The sequence below is a fragment of the Lepidochelys olivacea genome (assembly GCF_965140295.1).
Source record: "Lepidochelys olivacea isolate rLepOli2 genome assembly, chromosome: 7".
Lineage (NCBI taxonomy): Eukaryota > Metazoa > Chordata > Testudines > Cheloniidae > Lepidochelys > Lepidochelys olivacea.
The window spans coordinates 124,840,681-124,855,231 of NC_140417.1; the positions used below are offsets into that span (position 1 = coordinate 124,840,681).

General features: G+C 47.9%; 2 protein-coding genes across 12 annotated transcripts in view; one reads left to right on the forward strand and one right to left on the reverse strand.

Annotated features, from left to right (window-relative positions):
- The window catches only part of LOC311523957 (uncharacterized protein), a 29,369-nt gene extending 18,779 nt beyond the window's left edge, over window positions 1–10,590 (reverse strand). For 3 of the 7 annotated variants that reach the window (XM_084634550.1, XM_084634553.1, XM_084634552.1), the window contains exon 1: window positions 9,625–10,590. The gene's annotated coding sequence lies outside the window, so the exon portion shown is untranslated. Of the gene's footprint in view, window positions 1–2,264; window positions 2,370–2,509; window positions 2,621–5,291; window positions 6,412–9,624 lie in introns of all 7 variants that reach the window. The other 4 variants (XM_084634551.1, XM_084634549.1, XM_084634547.1 and 1 more) reach the window with 3 other exon arrangements.
- A 78-nt stretch (window positions 10,591–10,668) lies between these two features.
- The window catches only part of LCOR (ligand dependent nuclear receptor corepressor), a 109,168-nt gene continuing 105,285 nt past the window's right edge, over window positions 10,669–14,551 (forward strand). For 2 of the 5 annotated variants that reach the window (XM_084635299.1, XM_084635303.1), the window contains exon 1: window positions 10,669–10,789. In XM_084635299.1, the coding sequence (XP_084491425.1) occupies window positions 10,693–10,789 (97 nt within the window). In that variant the 5' untranslated portion in view covers window positions 10,669–10,692. The remainder of the gene's footprint in view (window positions 10,790–14,551) is intronic. The other 3 variants (XM_084635297.1, XM_084635302.1, XM_084635298.1) reach the window with 2 other exon arrangements.

Here is a 14,551-nt window from a genome sequence, read left to right on the forward strand (position 1 = left end):
GAAAGAATGGCTCAAGTGTGGGAATTTCCCTCACATCATCTGCAGTGAAGACCAATGCAAATAATTCATTTAGCTTTTCTGCAATGACCTATCTTCCTTGAGTGCTACTTTAGCACTTTAATCATCCAGTGGCCCCACTGATTAATTTGGCAGCTTCCTGCTTCTGAGGCACTTAAAAAAAATTTGCTTTAGTTTTTGTGTCTTTGGCTAGCTGTTCTTCAAATTATTTTTTTGGCCTGCCTCATTATATTTTTACACATGCCCTGCCAGAGTTTGTTCCTATCTCTTTTCCTCAGGAGGATCTGACTTTCCGTTTTTAAAAGGTGCCTTTTTGTCTCTAACTACATCTTTCACTCTATTATTTAGTCACGGTGCCATTTTTTTGTTCCTCTTACTGTTTTTTTAATTTGTTTTATTTGGAGTGTACATTTAGTTTGAGCCTTTATTATGGTGTTTTTAAAAAGTTTCCATTCAGCTCACAGGCATTCACTCTTGTGACTGTTCCTTTTAATTTCTGTTTAAATAGCTTCTTTATTTTTTGCGTAGTTTCCGTTTTTGAAGTTAAATGCTACTGTGGTGGGTTTCTTTGGTTTTTCCCTCTCTACAAGGATATTAAATTTAATTACATTATGGTCGCTATTACCGAGCAATTCAGCTCTATTCACCCCTTGGACCAATCCCTGTACCTCATTTCGAATTAAATCAAGAATTGCCTCTTCCCTTGGGGGTTCCAGGACTAGCTGCTCCAAGAAGCCGTCATTAATGGTGTCTAGGAAATTTTCTCTCTCCATCCCATTTTCAGGTGACATGTACTCAGTCTATATGGGGACAGCTGAAATCCAACTAATTTCTGAATTACTATAATTATTATTATTTATTTACATTACAATACTGCCTAGGAGCCCTAAGTCCTGAACCAGACTCCATGGTGTGAGGCACTGTACAAACACAGAACAAACAGATGGTCCCTGACTCAACGATCTTACAATTCACGTGTATGACAGGAGACTAAAGATGGATACAGACAGATGGGGGGCAGGAGAGAGTACAAGGGAACAATGAGACAGGATTGGTCAGCACGACAGGCAGTGGTCTCAGCACACCAGAGGCCTAACCAATGTCACGTTTTTTGTTGGCCTCATGGTAAAGGAGAGTTTTGAGGACAGATTTGAAGGAGGAGAATCTCATAGACAGCAGCATAGTGAGATCCAAAGGTTGGAAGCTGAAGTTAGACAAACTCAGACTAGAAATAAGGTGCAGAATTTTAATAGGGAGGGTAATTAACCATTGGAACAACTTAGCTAGGGTTGTGGTGGATTCTCCCTCTCCTGAAGTTTTCAAGTGAAGTCTAGATATCTCTTTCTAAAACTTATGCTATACATCAACCAGAAGTTATAGGTCTGATGCAGATTCCCCAATGGATGAGATTCTCTGGCCTTTGTTGTGCAAGAAGTCAGACTAGATGATCTCAAATGGAATCTTCTGGCCTTAAAATCTATGAATCTAAGGCCTTGTCCACATTAAAGTTTTTCAGTGGCATAGTCCCATCAGGGCAATTAGAGTTGGTTGAACAATTTTCTGTTGGGAAATGCATTTTCACTGTAATCAAAACATTTTTTAGGAACAGGTCAATTTCAATGAAATTTTGGACAGGTAAAAGTCAGAATGAGTCATTTCAACTTTCTTGTTTAGTTTAAATAATTTTTTTCATTTGATAAATTTTTTTTACCTTTTAATTTCAACTATAATATAAAATTAATCAAAACAAGAAAGTTGAAACATTTTTACTTTATAATGATATATTTAATATTGTAATATAAAAGTCTAAACAAAATGAATTGATATTGAAATTAAACATTTCAGCGGTGGCACAATTTTTGTTCTATGGGAAATTGTGAAATTTTGACCTTTCGGGTTGATCTGGAACAAAACCTTCTTTGGAATATCCTGTGGAACGGAAATTCTGGTTTCAGACCAACTCTAGTTATATTAGTGGCTAAAACCTTAATGTAGACGAGGCCTGAGTGAAAGGAGCTGGAGAGACAGCGTATTGTGGCTGTGCTCCAACAGCCTGCATTTGCTTCTCATACAATACACAGTCTGACACACCTAGACCACCTCTCCTTGCGGGACCCTCCATAGCAGCTATTGCTCTCCAGCACTCTGCATTTGTGCAAACCCACATATAGACTGAAGGAGCAGGAGGGAGTTCTCAGGACTCTGGCAATCTACTAAAGAAACCCAAGGAAGTGTCCTTGCCTTACCATCTTCAAGTCACACCATAAGGTTCCCCTCTTCACTATCACATTCCCCAAAGAGCCAGAGCAGAAGACGATTCAGTGGAGTGGTCAAAACAGCCAAGATTCATCCTAGAGCAGGGTGAAGGATTGACTGTGCTTAGAGTGAGGTTCCAATTACAGCCAGCATAGGAGAACAAATCAACCCTCTTTTCCTCCCACCACCAAAACCAAAACTGTGGATACACAAAACCAAATGCTCCAAGACAAACCTTTCCTCTCGGTGTCCCGGTACGTTCTGTATAGCCCTTCAGTTTACACTGTGTCGTCCTTGGGGCAAGAGATGGTTTCTTCTGCATTTTGCATAGTGCCCAGCAGTGGGTCTGGCAAAAGAGGTTTGTGATACATGATGCCACCAGGAGACAAGGAAGTGAATGAGGTTACTTACTAATGCAAGGATGTTTCACTTTCTGCTTGAGTCATTTCTCCCACCTTCCATATCAAGTTTTGATTCTTGTCTTCATCTTCAGGGCTCTGCATGACTCAGCTCACGTGTACATCTTTGATCTGGTTTCCTTTTGCTCCCTATTACTGCTCTCTATGCTCCACCACGACTTTTCTCCTATATGCTTCACTAGTATCCTTTCCCCATTGACCTCTAACCTCCTTGGTCCAGGTTGCTTTCAACATCTGGAATGTCCTCCCTTATATACTAAACTGCCTCCTCTCTGAATCATTGCTTGAGGCACACGAGGCTTCCATGAGAGCTTTTATCAAAAACCCAAATGTAGAACGTAGCTCTAATAAAAATACAGAAACAAACTGCTTGAAGTTTGGTCCTTCAGCCTAGGTACTAGGTAACACAGATGAGTGTTCAGTGTACTGATTTAACCAGTACACTGCTGAATTCCCTAGGTACTGGTGCCACTTACAAGTGACAGCTTAGTATGGAACCAGTTCCTCCCCATTCTGTCTCAGCAATTCTCAGATGCTGTGAATCCAACCTGATGAAAGTCCAGTATGGTCCATGCAGAACAGCCCCACTAAACTGCACCTTGTATAACCAAAACCCCCAAGGAATCAAACTGAAATATCCCCTGGGGTTCGGCTTCCCTGGACTCTTGTTCCCCAAGGCAAGGGCACAGTGAAGGAAGACAAGGCTGTCTGACAGCACATTGATCAGCTCCAGTGGGATACGGTCATTTGGCGAGGAGTCAAAAGTTCCACGCTAGCTAACGTCTTGGGGCCCTTTGCAAAATCCAGAGGGCAGAAAGCATGTGGAACAGGGGCACAAGGAGTGGCCTAGCCAGCAGGTGTTTTGGGTGATGCCCCTTTAGCAAGAGCACGAGGTGGGCTATTGGAACAAGAAGTTTCTGTGGCAGTTGGGATACGGGAAGTCTGAGGTGGCCAGTTGGAAGTAGACAGGCTGGAGAGTGGAGACTGCAAGAAGCAGATTGGGAGGGAAGAGACTGGGAGTTGCAGATAGAACTGGGCGATTTGGGGTTGGGACTGGCAGTCTGATCTGGACGGGGAGTGACAGTTGGGACTGGCAGATGGGGTGAGGGGGTGACAGTTGAGATTGGCAGTTGGGATGAGGGGTGACAGTTGGGACTGGCAGTCTGATCTGGACGGGGAGTGACAGTTGGGATTGGCAGATGGGGTGAGGGGTGACAGTTGGGACTGGCAGTCTGATCTGGACGGGGAGTGACAGTTGGGACTGGCAGATGGGGTGAGGGGTGACAGTTGGGACTGGCAGTCTGATCTGGATGGGGAGTGACAGTTGAGATTGGCAGTTGGGATGAGGGGTGACAATTGGGACTGGCAGTCTGATCTGGACGGGGAGTGACAGTTGGGACTGGCAGATGGGGTAAGGGGTGACAGTTGGGACTGGCAGTCTGATCTGGACGGGGAGTGACAGTTGGGATTGGCAGATGGGGTGAGGGGTGACAATTGGGACTGGCAGTCTGATCTGGACGGGGAGTGACAGTTGGGACTGGCAGTTGGGATGAGGGGTGACAGTTGGGACTGGCAGATGGGGTGAGGGGTGACAGTTGGGACTGGCAGTCTGATCTGGATGGGGAGTGACAGTTGGGATTGGCAGATGGGGTGAGGGGGTGACAGTTGAGATTGGCAGTTGGGATGAGGGGTGACAATTGGGACTGGCAGTCTGATCTGGACGGGGAGTGACAGTTGGGACTGGCAGTTGGGATGAGGGGGTGACAGTTGGGACTGGCAGTTGGGATGAGGGGTGACAATTGGGACTGGCAGTCTGATCTGGACGGGGAGTGACAGTTGGGATGAGGGGTGACAGTTGGGACTGGCAGTCTGATCTGGACAGGGAGAGACAGTTGAGATTGGCAGTTGGGATGAGGGGGTGACAGTTGGGACTGGCAGTCTGATCTGGACAGGGAGTGCCAGTTGGGATTGGCAGTTGGGATGGAGCAGGTTAGGAGCGGGAGTGGCAATGGACATGGCAGGTGGGATTGGGTGGGGAGTGACAGGTGCTGGGAATGGCCATTGGAATGGGGTGGCAGCAGCAATCGGGTGTAAGGGTTGTTGGGAATGTCAGTTGATATGGAGGGAGAAGTGACAGTTGGGAATGTCAGTTTCAATTGGGCATGCTAGGAGGGGTGACTGGAGTGGGGATTAAGAGTATGAAGGGGGTAGGCTAGGGTGGAGTGAAACAGTTTAAACTGGGCAGACTGGCATGGGGAGAGACCACTGGTTTGAACAGAGCAGGTTTGAGGGAGAGTGACGGTTGGGAAGGACTGGATTGGACAGGTTCCGTGGGGTGTCTGATGATTTTAAATGATGACCATGCAAGGGCCTAGTACCAAGTGAGGAACCAGCTGCTCATGACATTTTGGACAGTGGTGGAGGAATGAACCGAATTAGGCAGTTTGGGAGGGGCTGGTTTGACGTGGGGAGGGCAACAGAGGATGAGAAGCAGGTTGGATTTAGGCAGTGAGAGGATCAGAAAACGGCAGAGGAGGTCACTAAGAAGCAGGTAAAACGTGTGAGAATTATTCCCTCTTCCTCACTGAGTAAACTCACCTTTCTAAAAAGTGGTGATTAGTCCTGCTGCGAGGTAGTAATGCCGGTTCCTGTCTGTAGTATTCCACTTGTGGTGCAACTGCGCTTGAGGAGAGAATCCTTTGGCCAGCAGCGTCTTGTGTTCCCTGCCTCCACCCTGCATGCCCTCACCTAGCCCAGGGCAGAAAGGCCAGAGCGAGGCCAACTGACCCTCAGTTCCTTCTTACTACCCGTGGTTGAAAGACACAGTGTCGAGCAGTGTTCCTGTCTCTTGCACTTACGATCTAGTTAAGGTTTTTGTATATAGCTGCCCTTAGTGTAGTTAGCTGGGTGTTAGCATCTAGGACAGGTTTTTTTGTAAGTCTTAGCTGGGTGACTTTTCTACCTTGTTTCTATTTTGTTCACTGGGTATGGGGTATTCAGTCTTATGGCTGACCAGAAATCCCTTGGGTTTAAGCATTATTCATCATGTGAGGCTGCACTTCCTCTTAATGATGGATACTCATTCTCCAAGCAGTCCCTGAAAGTGACAGATGCTTGCTTAAAATGTTTCTGTAAGACAAGTCCATGAGTCCTGCTTCTGACCCAGGAAAACGAGACCAGATGAGTTCTACAAAGTCCTCTTCCAAAAGCGTTGCAGCAGGCACTATGTTTGCATCACCCTTTAGTGCTTTGAGACAATCCCCTGCTGCTGTGTCTGTAAAGCCTTTCTCCTTGTCTGACAAGGATAGGTCACAGCCCCCCCCCCACTTGAGGAGCACGGATGTGGGTCTGCATTCCAAGGATGGTCTAAGACAGCAAGGGAGAGATCCCCTTTCTCTACTTTGAAAGGATAGCTCAGGGGTGATCCATGTCGTACTGGCACTCCCTGTTAGTAAAACTCCAGTACCACCTAATGTTCACTCTGACTTTGGTATGGAGTGCCCAGTACCATCAAATACTCTTGTGATAATCAGTCATGGAATTTTCTGCACCTGTGCCAACATTTCTGGTGCCATCATCCACTGTCTTGAACCTCTTACTACTGGTACCGAGATTTACCACAGTGGTGGATTTAACTGGCTTAGCTCTGCCTGATTCTCTCTTTTCTTCTTCTGTGAAAATAGCTGCACTGGTAGTGTCAGCTTCCATACTGACCTTCCTAGAACAATTGTGAAGGAAATAATTACATTCATGGAGGTAAACAGTAAAACGGATGTAATACAACATGGGTTTTCCAAAGGTAAATCATGCCAGACTAACCGGATTTCCTTCTTTGAGAAAATAACTGATTTGTTTACATAAGAGAAGCGCAGGAAATCTAATACACTTGGATATCAACAAAGCATCTGACATGGTTCCATGTGGGAAATTATGAGTTAAATTAGAGGAGAGGAATTAGTATAAGCACTGTAAGTTGGACAAGGACCTGGCTAAAAGGGAGAAGGCAACAGGTTCTGCTCAAAGGTGAACTATCTGACTGGAGGAAGGTTACTAATGGAGTTCCTCAAGGATCAGTCTTGGGACCAATTTATTAAATATTTTTATGAATGACCTTGGCACAAACAGTAGAAGTGTGCTAATTAAATTTGCTGACGATAGAAGGCAGGGGGGCATTGTCATTACACAGAAAGATTGGAATATTAGACAGGAAGATCTGGATGATCTTGAAGACAGGAGTAACAGAAATGGGATGAAATTCAATCGCAGAAAGTGTAAAGTCAGGCACCTAGTTCTAAAAAGAAGAATTTCTGCTACAACATGGGAGCTCATCAGTTGGAAGCAACAGAGGAGAGAGACCTGGGTATGTGGGTTGATCACAGGATGAATATGAGCCGCCAGTGTGATGTAGCTGTGAAAAAGGCAAATGTGATCTTAGCATGTATTAGGCAACACATTTCCAGTAGAGAGAGAAGTATTAATGTCACTCTGTATGGGCACTGGTAAGACCTAATTTGGAATACTGTGTACATTTCTGGTACATGTTCAAGAAAGATTAATTCAAGATGGAACAGGTGCAGAGAAAGCTACTAGGATGTTCAGGGGAATGGAGGGCCTATCTTATGAAAGGAGACTGGAAGAGTTTGGTGTATTTAGCCTAGCAAAAAGGTGGCTGAGAGGGGAGATGATTGCTCTCTACATTGTGGGGAAAGCTCCAGGGAGCTTGAAGAACTATTTAAGCTAAAGCAGGGGTTCTCAAACTGGGGGTTGGGACCCCTCAAGGGGTCACAAGTTGTCAGCCTCTACCCCAAGCCCTGCTAAGCCTCCAGCATTTATAATGGTGTTAAATATATAAAAAAGTATTTTCAATTTATAAGGGTGTCGCACTCAGAGGCTAACTATGTGAAAGGGGTCACCAGTACAAAAGTTTGAGAACCACTGAGCTGAAGGGTAATGTTGGCATGAGATCAAATCGGTACAAACTGGCCATGAACAAATTCAGGCTAGAAATCAGAAGATTTCCAACCATCAGAGGGGGGAGGTTCTAGAACCGCCTTTTAAGAGGAGGTTCTAGAACTAAATTAGTTTTAAGACAGAAGTGGACAAATTTATGAGTGAAATTGTATGACAGGGTTGTTTGTGATGGTAGAGGGCAAGGCGCACCAGTCCTGGGGCTCACTTGGTTTATGTCTTGTGTTCCTAAAAGATGATACTTCAAGGCTTCAGCCAGCCACCTGCAGGGGTCAGGAAGGGATTCCCCTCCATCCCACTGTATTGTTTGTTTGTTTGTTTGTATCTGCTTCCTCTGAAACAGCAGAGATGGCCAGAGCTGGGGCACTGGATAGGGAGGGCAGTTGCTCTGAGGTGGTGCTGAGCATTCTCTCTCTCAGATGCTTGGCTGGCTGGTTCTTGCTCACAGGCTCAGGATCTGACTGATGTGGAGTCAGGAAGGCATTTTCCCCAAGGTGAGATTGGCAGTGACTTTGGGGTTTTTTCACCTTCCTCTACAGAGTGGGGTGCTGGCGACTTGCCATGATTATCTGGATACCACTTAATTACTTCCCTGCCATTGCAGGTGTCTTGAGCACTGGTGCACCTTGGTCCCTCCTCTTCTCTCTCTGTGGCAAATAACTGTTTCTCATAGCTGCAAGCTGTAATTTTTGGTCTATTTTCAGTTGTTGGGTTTAGGATATGGGTTTTGGGTTATGTGGGTGGCCTATGAGATGCAGGAGGTTCCTTCAGGTCCTAATCTCTATGACTCAGCACTGATCAGGGTTCCATAATTCCAGAGCCCTCAGATTCCCAGCAGATAATTTCTCGCACCCTCCACGAGGAAGACGTTTCATACTCTTCCTCTGCCTCAGATCATAGTGCAGGGGACTCTCCCACATGCTATCCTAGATCACAACACTATGACCCCTATTTCTCAGATAGGGATTCCAGACATAGGAGTCATAGTAAGCATAAGGACTTCAGACAGAACCCCTTGGTTTGGAACCACATGCCCTGGCCACCTGCTAATTATCTGTATAGTTCCCACTCATGGCCACACTGGTTACCATGGAAAGTACAACATGCTAGGAAACCTGGCTCCCCTGTGCCATCTAGAGTTAGTTTAGTACCACAGGAGTTTATTAGGCCCCACTTTAAATATATCCCCATGCAACAACTTTGCACCTATTTCCACTATACAAGATCTTCTCCCTCCCTGGGACCTAAACACTGTCCTCAAGGGGTTAATTGGTCCCTTAAGACATCTTTTCTAGTAGCAATCACTTCAGCCCGTAGGATACAGGCCTTTATAGTGCAACCTCCATACACCACTTTTCATAAGGATAAGGTCACACACTTGGACCACGTCATACATTTCTACCAAAAGTTGTTTGAAATTTTCATGTACATTCTACGCGGAGCAGTATATTCCCCTAAACTGCATTCCTCCACAGGGGAGGCTGCACTCCATGCTTTAGACATCTTTAGGGCCCTGACCTATGTGCATGAAACAAAGCCATTTAGTCCCCTCAAGGCTCTTCATTGCTTTTGGTGAAGAATCCAAAGATCAAGGGATTTCAACCCAAAGATTATCTAACTGGGACTCAGACTGCATTAAATTTTGCTACAGAATAGCTAGTCAGCGATTACTTGTCAGGTTAGGGCTCATTCCACCAAGGTGTAGGCAGCTTCCACACCTTCTTTCAGAAGTGTCCCTACAATTGACGCGTAGAAGGCAGTTGAATGGAGCACCTCTCATCGTTTTACTAGATGTTATTTGGTAGTAGAGGCATCTCAGTCTGATGCCAGGTTTGGCAGGGCTGTGCTGCAGTCTATTTAGTTAGATTCCTAGCACCTGCCTCCTTTTGTCAGGTTACTGCTTTGGAGTTACCCGAAGTGAAAACACACGGAGGAGCACTCGAGGAAGGAGGAAATTACTTACCTGTACAGTAAGTGGAGTTCTTCAAGACATGTTGTCTAGCTGTATTCCACGCCCCACCCTCCTTCCCTGCTCCTGCGGAATGTAACGCCAGCCGGACTCTACACCAGCACAGGAACGGAGAGTGGGTCGACCTTGTTCCCCACTTTATGTCCTCAGCTGGGGGGGAAGGGGGGCATGCAGAGCAGCAAGGGCTACTGCTGGCCAAACCACTCGGACCCCGCGCGCGTGGGGCAGGCCCCCCTACGCTGCCGGCAGCGCTGAGCCCGCCGTGGCGGGGGTGTTTCCAGGGCTGGCCGTGGCGGCGTGGACAGCGCTGGTCGCTACCCCCCTGGCGGAGGTGGTTTCTTGCAGCGCTGGGAGAGCGCCCACACCGCTAAGAACTCAGCTTCTGCACCGGAAAGTCCCTTCTCTTCCTGGGGCATTGAAGGAGCGGAGTCCGAGCAGGGGCAGCCCGCAGCCCGCCTCCCCCCGGCGGGGCGCATTCACGAAGGGTGGCGGGGAGAGGGCTCCTCGCGCCCGCCGTTCTCCTTTCGGAGCCGCTGGCCCTGGGGCGTGATGGTGGGAGCTGCCGGGGGGCCTTGGCGCAGCGGCCCATCGCTGCTCGCCGCTCCGCCCGGCCGGCGGACGTGAAGCCGTGTGGGCGCCTGTCACCGTGGCTCCTGGTCTGCTGGCCCAGTGCTGTGCTCCGCGGTGACCCTGCCCGCCCCCAGCTGTAGCTGGAGGCAGCTCCCCGCTGCCCTCGAGGGCGGCCCGCGCCAGCCTGCTGCTCGCCCGGCTGCGGGGCTCAGCGCTGCACGTGCCCCGCGGGACGCCCCAGGGCCTGGCAGGGGCCCAGCTCCCGCAGGCGGGGCAGGGCGCCGCGCTCCGTCTCCATGGCAGCGCGGGCCGCGGGGGCGCGCGGGAGCACGTGGCCTCCCACCCCTCGGCCTCCGGGGCCCCCTTCCCCCCGCTCAGGCCGGGCGCGAGGGGGCGCGGCGCGAGGCGGCCGCCGGGACGCCGCGCTGCGTGGCGCGATGACGTCCCCAGCCGCGGCCGTGGGCGTGCCGGTGCGGGGCCCTCCCCCAGAAGATGGCGAGTCCGTGCGGGCGGCAGGAATGCTCCATTGAGAGGCGCGGCTTCCGCCACCAGCTCGACTCGTGGCGACACAAGCTCATTCACTGTGTAGGTGAGGGCTGGCGCGGGGAGGGGGAGCAGCCCGCCGCTTCCCCCGCCGCGGCGGCGCCCCTTCCCCTCCCCCTCCCCCTCCCCCACCGCTAGGAGCCACCGCGCGCCCCTCCCCCCGCGGCCTCTCCCGCCCGCCCGGATTAGCTCCGTGCGCCGCCCGCCCCTCCTTCACGCGGGGCCGGTCCGGCCTGGGGCCTCCTCCCTGGGCCGCCGGCGCAGCCTGCGCCCGGGGGATCGGCCCTCCCGGGGGCGCGGCCTCTCTGCTCCTCGGCCCCCGCCGCCATCGGCGTGTGCGGGGGGACCTTCACCCCGGGGTCCGCAGGCCCGCCCCGTGTCCAGGCCGGGACCTCCGAAGCCGCCGTTCCCCGGAGCCCTTTGTCGAGGAGGGGCCGGTGGGGCGAGGCCTGGGGCGCCGCTCAGCGCTGGAGCTAACGCCCGCACGGGGTTCCGGCCGCAGGCAGGCGAAGCCCTTCAGCTGCCGTTCCTCCCTCCCCGCGGGTCCTCCCGTTCAGCCCGAAACTCACTCGCTCGCGCTCACGTGTTCCCTCGGGATTGATTAACCCCCCTCGAGAAGAGCTGGAGCGGGGTCCTTACCTCGGCTACCCCGCTCCTCCCTCCGATCGGCTGGCGCACGGGACCGGGACACTTCCATTCGTGTTACGGTCCCCTGGGGTGTGAGGCTCCCGTGCCCCCCCTGCGGACCGCACCCAGTGTTTGGGGGGCAGCTGAAGGCTGAAATGTGTTTCTTTTGGCATGGAGAAAAAAACCCTCCTAATGTGTGTTGCTCTTGGAGCTTGTAAAACCTTGGTCTTGAACTTGATTGCCACCTTAGCCTGAATTGTAGTGAGTTCCTTCTAAGTTCGGTGGGGAAAAATCATGACTTGTTTGCAAGAAATGGAGGATCCATTGAATTAAAAATAGGAGGAACTTTCAGTTTTGCTGAATCTGAAGACTAGCTCTGTCCTAGAAGAAACAGCTCTTCTGTCATTTTTCAGTTTGTCTTCAGTCTGCTTTGATTCTGCTACCTTATTTATTCAGATCATATTGCTTCCCTTGCTTAATATAAAAGACTGGTCAGTAGATACAGTGTCTGGTGTACGTGAAGCTCAGTGTTAGACATTTGCACAAGGGACCCATTTGAAAGGTAGAGTGCAAATGACTTCAGAATTAACACTAGAGCCCTGCAACTGTGTGTCTGAAGCAGAATCCTTGTCTAGTTTGCCTGTCTATCCTTGCATCATAATGCTAGTCCTGTTTCATGCTGGTTTTGATTAAATTCTTAACGTTTAAGTGCCAATTGTATCTTATGTAGTGATAGTGACTTTAGCATATTGTAAACTACATCTGTTATAACAAAATGTTTTAATTTTTATTCTGAATTTAGCCCCTTTATTCATCGTGACTTGAATTCAAAGTCAAAAGTACCAACAAAAACCAAACCTTTCCCTCTGTCATTATGTAAAAGGAGGACACCTTGTGGAGAGAAGGAATGGAGTGAGTTTAAGGTTATTGTAAAGTCATTGGTTGGACCCAATACTCTGACTCTTCATAGTCCTCATAAAAGTTAAAGGGACTTATAATTTTGCCTGTAAACATTCTTATTACATAGTGCTTATGTAACAGTCACATTGGGACTGCGACAAGGAATGGATCACTTGATGATTCCCTGTTCTGTTCATTCCCTCTGGGCACCTGGCGTTGGCCACTGTCAGAAGACAGGACACTGGGCTATGGACCTTTAGTCCGGCCCAGTATGGCTGTTCTTATGTTCATATTTAATTATTTTCTAAAAAAATCAGTCTAGTAGTTCCTTTTCATTTTGTGGGTAACCTCCAGAGAAGGAAAAGTGGAGTCTTCGTTTTTCACTTAGAGATGGTCTTTCATAATACAGATACTAACAGCAGAAAGTGCAAGAACCAAGAAGTTAAGTTTATATCCATCCAGGAAGCTCAGACAGATAGGGAAGCAAGCAGATTTCAGGGGGATATAAATTATGGATCTCCAGGTCATCCTTAAGAAATTCTGCAGCCTGGTCCCTGAACTGATATTTTTATTCTTGTTTAATATAATCTCCCAGATTTTCTAAAGACAGCCCATCCTTTTTATTCTTCCAACATGTCAATCTGTCTATAATATGTCCGTGATGGTTCTGTATATGTAATCTGTAGTGAAACTTTCAGATTCACTTTAGCTCCTACAGAACAGAGTTAAATGTATTTTATTGTGAGGTAGCTCAGCATCCTAGTTCAGGTTTCAGAGTAGCAGCCGTGTTAGTCTGTATTTGCAAAAAGAACAGGAGGACTTGTGGCACCTTAGAGACTAACAAATTTATTTGAGCATAAGCTTTTGTGAGCTACAGCCCACTTCATCGGATGCATTCATTCGTCCTAGTTCAGTATCTGGGCTTTGAAACACCATTGTGGGTTACACTAAAAATCCTAACAAAGCTGTTTGGTATATACCTGCTCACCAACTCCAGGTGTGAGTTTATTTTATATAAATACATTTTTCAGGGTTTGAGAATATACCAGATCCTATTAACTATAGGCCAGTACAAATGATTAAACTGGGTAGGCACATGGAGGTTCAAGGTTAATTAGGAGTAGAGGCGAGTATGTCAGCAGCTAACTACTGGAATAGAGGGATTTTTAGATTTCTACCAGGATGATGTCTCTAGATCTGCTTAGGAGCTTTCTTTTTGGTCAGTCTCTGGATAATAGATGCCTGGCATTTGATGACTACCTTGCTGAGGTTCTATGGCCTGTGTTATACTGGTCAGACTTTATCATCATAGTGGTCCCTTTTGGCCTCAGAATCTGACCCACCTCTTGTCTCCTTCAACTGTATGTATTTCGCCTTCTCCCTTTGCCTCAAACCTGCTTGGCTTCTGGGGGTCCACTATACTGTTCCTTCCTGGCTGCACTGTTTATGAGGGAGAGGGGTGCTGTCCTCTCCTTAGCTTCAATTTTTTGGATGATGCTTGAATCGCTTCAGTGGTGCTCTCTGGTGCTTCTCAGCGCTTTCCTTAACAGCTGCATAGTGAAACTAAGAAATGTCTGGGCAATCCTATTGCTGCAGTTCCAAATCTTGTGGGTTTCAATGAGACTGATGAAAATTGTGCCTGTTTCATTCTGCGGCTGCTGCTTGGGAAAGCTATGAAAAGTCAGAGGTAATGGAGCCGTCTGCAGACTCAAAGACAACCTAGCACTGGGTCACATTTAGAATGTTCTTAGCAACCATAAGTGGTAGAAACTTTTTTAAAAATAAGCCCTTAAATTCTCCAGGGGTTGGTAGTATAGGTTCCCTTCAGTCCCCTCTTGGTCCTCCCTCACCCCTTATGAATTGATAGATGTGGTTTGGTATTTTTTTATTTCTATTTTTTTGTAGTTCTGTGTCTGTTTACAAGAGAGGCTGTGGAAGAAATGGTTAATTACTAAGTTGACCCTTTTTTTGGAGCTAAAGTACAAAAAACATTTTGTAAAAAGTCCAAAGTATAACAGTGTGAAGTGGCTTTTATCTTGATGGCAGTATGCCAGAAATAGTTTGAACCTCAAATTGATCAGTTTTATGAGACCTCAGACCTGCCCTTTTCCTAACATGTACCTAGCGTAACTTCTGTCAGTTCATAGGAATAAAAATTGTAATTCCTTTATTTTTCCTTCTTACAAGTGTTGAAGGGCCTCACTACTATTCATGATATCCAACTGAAATTGCATTGTAGTTATAAAAACCCAACTTTAAATACATAAATACATTTTGGGGG